General features: G+C 38.2%; 1 protein-coding gene across 1 annotated transcript; it reads left to right on the top strand.

Annotated features, from left to right (window-relative positions):
* Positions 1-458: 458 nt before the first annotated feature.
* On the top strand, positions 459-3,263 carry LOC133824727 (uncharacterized). Its single transcript, XM_062257700.1, has 4 exons — positions 459-779; positions 895-1,717; positions 1,802-1,869; positions 2,031-3,263. Exons 1-4 carry the CDS (start codon positions 459-461, stop codon positions 3,261-3,263), a joined length of 2,445 nt encoding a protein of 814 aa, XP_062113684.1.
* The last annotated feature ends 1,863 nt before the right edge of the window (positions 3,264-5,126 follow it).

The following is a 5,126-nucleotide window of genomic DNA, read 5'->3' as shown; positions in this document are numbered from 1 at the left end:
TTTGGAAGTGAAATATGAACGGCTGCCTCTTGTTTGTTATAGCTGTTCAGGTTTGGGACATGAGACTAAGATGTGTAGGAAGAAGCCCATAGAGAAGGAAACAGAGAAGCAACAATGGGTTCCTAAAGTAAAAGAGAATAAGATGGAGAAATTGGTACCAACTGTAGATAAGGAGGGTTTTCAAAGAGTTGAGAAAGGGAAAAGAGTAGAAAAGGAAGTTGTTCCAGTTAAGACTAAGGTGGCTAATAGATTTGATATGCTGAATAGTCAGGAGCAGGAGACTTTAATGGGTCATAGGGAAGAGGGGGGAGATCCCTCTACTTCTAATGGATAAAATACTGTGTTGGAATGTTAGGGGGATCAATAGCCATCAAAAGCATCAAGAAATCAAGCAATTGATTTGTTCAAAAAAAGTTGGGCTAGTGAGTCTCCTTGAAACTAAGGTAAAGAATAAAAGCATGGGATCTCTATACTCTAATATTTTTCCGAATTGGTGTTTTACAAATAATAACCCTTGGCTTGATAAAGGGAGGATAGTTGTTGCATGGCTGCCAATTTTGTTTACTGTTGATATTAGCTTATGTACAGCTCAATTAATCCACTGTGTTGTGCACCCAAGACAGAAACAAGACAGATTTGATGTTACATTTGTGTATGGATTTAATGATGATAAGAAGAGAACTCAACTTTGGATTGAGTTGGAGGAGATTTCAATGCAAATACGGGGGCCTTGGATAGTTATGGGGGATTTTAATGATATTCTGTTTAGCAATGAAAGAGTGGGAAAAAGATGTACTAAAAGTCCTACTCAAGATTTTCGAGATTGTGTGGAAAAGTGCAAATTGGAAGACCTGAAGTATTCTGGGATTTTTTTATACCTGGAATAATAAGCAGAAGCCAGAGGATCGAGTTTTCTCTAAACTAGATCGAGCCTTAGTTAATTCTCAATGGACAGATTGTTTTCAGTTTTTGGAGGCCAACTTCTTACCTGAGGGATGCTTTGATCACAGCCCCATCTTAGTGTCTCTATACCAGGATGTGATTAGTGGCAGAAAACAGTTTCGATACTTTCGAATGTGGAAGGATGCAAATGAATTTGGTGAATCAATCGCTAAGATTTGGCAGGAAGGAGCTTATGGCACGGATATGTATAAGCTAACAGTAAAACTTAAGCGTTTGAAGAAAATTCTTAAGTGCATTAATAAGGAAGGATTTCATGATATTCACAAAGCAGAAATGATTGCTAAGGAGGAACTGGTGGTTTTGCAGGAAAAAGTGAATAAAGACCCCCAAGATTCTCGTTTACTGATTAAGGAACAATTGGCTCGAGACAAATATGCTAAAGTATACAAGGCTTATTCTCTCTTCTTAGCTCAGAAAGCAAAAATTTCTTGGGCTAAAAATGGTGATGAAAACACAGCAATCTTTCATGCTTCTCTGAGGGCAAGGAGACTTCAAAACAGAATATATTCAATAAAGGATGCGCAGGGGGTCTGGTGTGATACACCTCATACTGTTCAGGGAGCTTTTTTACAGTATTACCAGCAGCTCGTTGGCTCTGAGATGCAGAACAGACATCGGGTGAAGAAATGTATTATCAATCTTGGGCCAAAAATTTATGAGTTGCATTCCAGCAGACTTGAAACCGAGTACACAGCTCAGGAGATCAAAGAAGCTATATTTTCTATCCCTGGTTTGAAGGCTCCAGGCCCGGATGGTTTTGGAAGTTTTTTTTACCAAGATAACTGAGATTTGGTTGGTTCTGATGTGGTATCTGTTGTTCTGTCTTTTCTGAGATCAGGAAGAATTCTTAAGGCAATTAATACGACTACCATTACACTTATTCCTAAGAGCAGTTGTCCGCGAAGTGTGAGTGATTTTCGGCCCATCTCATGTTGCAATGTGATTTATAAGGCTGCATCGAAAGTGATTTGCTCGAGATTGAGACAAGTTTTGCCTGACTTAATTGCTGAAAACCAGGGGGTTTTGTACATGGAAGATACATTGCCCATAATATCATGGTGTGTCAGGATTTGGTGAGATTATATGGGCGGAGCAATTGCAAACCTAGTTGTATGATAAAGATTGACTTAAGGAAAGCATATGACACAATAGAATGGGGGTTCATTGAAGAGATGCTCAAGGCTTTTGATTTTCCTCAATCCTTTTCAGACTTAATAATGGTGTGTGTAACAACTCCCATGTTTTCCTTGCTTCTCAATGGTTCTTTACAGGGGTTCTTTGCATCAAAAAGAGGACTTAGACAAGGGGATCCCATTTCCCCCTTGTTGTTTGTTCTTGGTTTGGAATACTTGTCCCGAATTATGTGTAAGGTGGGGTCTTTACCTGGGTTCAAGTATCATAATAAATGTTCAAAGTTGAAGTTGAATCACTTATGTTTTGCGGACGACCTGCTTATTTTTTGCAATGGAGATTTTGTTTTAATAATGCTTATGTTGAGGGGTTTGAAGTTATTCTCTTCTTCTTCGGGTTTGCTCCCTAACTCAGAGAAAACTGCAATTTACTGTCATGGAATGTCTGATGCTGTTGTAGATAGAGTGCTGGCAGCTTCTGGTTTTTCTCGTAGCCACCTCCCATTCAGGTATCTCGGGATACCTATATGTTCAAAAAGAATTTCTGCTGCTGATTGTAAATGTATTTTGGAGAAGATGACTAGTAGGATTCGATCTTGGAGCACTCGGAATCTATCTTATATGGGGAGAGTGACTTTGATCAATTCAGTCCTTATCTCGATACATTCATATTGGGCTCAGATAATGATTCTACCAAAGAAATTGATCAAAGATGTTGAAGCAATTTGTAGAGCCTTTCTTTGGAAAGGTATCTCAGACTCTCATATACCAGGATTGATTGCTTGGGAGTATATTTGTTCATCTAGGGCGGCTGGTGGCTTGGGCTTTCGGAGACTACATGATTGGAATTTGGCTGCCATGGGAAAGTATGTTTGGGCAATTGCCAAGAAGAAAGATAACCTTTTTGTCAAGTGGATTAATAGCGTCTATCTGCTGGATCAGAATTGGTGGGATTACAAGTGTCCCACGGATTGTAGTTGGCACTGGAAGCGTTTAGTTGCTGTTAAGGACTGTTTTAAAACAAAAATCTCTTATGATTCATTCTTATCGCAGAGATATAATATCAAACTCGGTGTAAATCTGATGGTTTCTCAAGAATCTAGAGTGCCATGGAGGAAATTTGTTTGGGTAGACTTATTACTCCCAAGCATCGATTTATTATGTGGTTAGTCATGTGGGAACGTCTGCACACAAGGGATCGAATAGTTAGGTATAATTCCAATATTGATCTGGTCTGTTTGCTGTGTGGGGTAGAGAATGAAGACATGGACCATCTCTTTTTCAAGTGTACATACAGCAAGAGGTGTTTAGAGGATATCAAAAGCTGGCTTCATTGGAATGCACAGTCCATCAATCTTAACCGTCTCCTGCATTGGATTTCTCATGCCAAGCATGTGTCGAATACATATAAAAGTATGTTTTTTTCCTGTCTTGCTGCGACTGTGTACCATCTCTGGCGAGTAAGAAATGATGTGCTTTGGAATCAAAAGCTGTGGCAAGTTCACCATACAGTTAGTAGAATTCAAAATGATTGTAAATTTCGCTTACTTAGTGTGTTTCCTTGTAAAGCCTCTAGGGAAGATAGAGAATTTTTTAACAGATTGATTTGATCTGCCATATACAGATTTATAGGGGTTAATTGTCTTGGTCTGATAACCCGGTTTGGGTTATTGTATATGTATTGGGTGTTCAAGACTTGACTGTATTGGTTTGTTTGAGTAATACAATGGCTTATTCATCAAAAAAAAGAAAGAACAAAAGTTTGGCTCTGTCTCAAGCAGCTTACATAGATAAGGTGCTTGAGCGTTTCTCTATGAAAGAATCAAAGAAGGAACATTTACCGTCCTGAAATGGAATCCATCTTTCTAAAAAGCAATCTCCACAGACTCTTGAAGAGGAAGATGATATGAAAAGGATTCTTTATGCATCTGTAGTTGGAAGTCTAATGTATACTATGTTGTGCACAAGATCGGACATATGCCATGCAATGGGAGTTGTGAGCAGATACCAATCAAACCCAAGAAGGGAACATTGGATAGTGATCAAGCACATACTGAAATATCTTCGAAAAACTAGGGATTATATGATAGTCTACTCGGGTGGAGTTCTGAACCCGTTAGGCTACACCGATTCTGATTTTCAAACTGATGACGATGACAGGAAGTCAACTTCTAGAATGGTGTTTACTCTTGGGGGTAGAGTTGTGATATGGAGAAGCGTTAAGGAATCCACGATCTCATATTCTACCATGGAGGCTGAGTACATAGCTGCTTCTGAGGCATCTAAGGAAATAGTCTGGCTGAGGAAGTTCTATAGAGATCTTGGTGTTATTCCAGAAATGGATAAGCCCCTCATTTTGTATTGTGACAACAATGGGGCGATAGCCAATTCTAAGGAACCTCGAAGCCACAAAAGAACGAAGCATATAGAGACGAAGTACCACATCATCAGAGAATATGTGGCAAAGGGAGAAGTGAAGATCATGAAGATTGTATCTGAGGAAAATCTTGCGGATCCCTTCATAAAGACACTGGGAGAGACAACTTTTCTAAAGCATATAGAGGGAATGAGTTTGAGAGAAATGTCGCATTTGTTTTAAGAGTGCAAGTGGGAGTTTATTGGGTTTTATGCCCTTATAAAACTACATTTCTTATGTAATTCATTCATTATAAATAAAGTAGTAGAAATTATTTTGTTCAACCAAATTGCAATGTTTACATGTGTTTATTACATGATTAATTATTATTAATACAAACGTTTATAAAATTCCAAGCATATGTATAGTTACAATTATAGTGATTCGGTCACAGTGGATTATAATTATAATTATAATTATATGTTCAAAAGCATTTTGTCCTAAGATTAAATTATTACACTAGATTTTTAATGCTTGGGTAATCTACGATAAGATCTACTTACACATCTAGTGTGATGTCATATCCAGGACATTGACCAAGTAGATAAGATCAGAAGTATTTTGTTACATAGGACTGGACCGATATTGATTATTGGCAAGATAAGTAAGTATCGTTA

The sequence above is a fragment of the Humulus lupulus genome, chromosome 3 (genome assembly GCF_963169125.1).
Source record: "Humulus lupulus chromosome 3, drHumLupu1.1, whole genome shotgun sequence".
Classification (NCBI taxonomy): Eukaryota; Viridiplantae; Streptophyta; class Magnoliopsida; order Rosales; family Cannabaceae; genus Humulus; species Humulus lupulus.
Note: the sequence above shows the minus strand (reverse complement) of the source record. Positions and strands in the feature narration are given on the sequence as shown.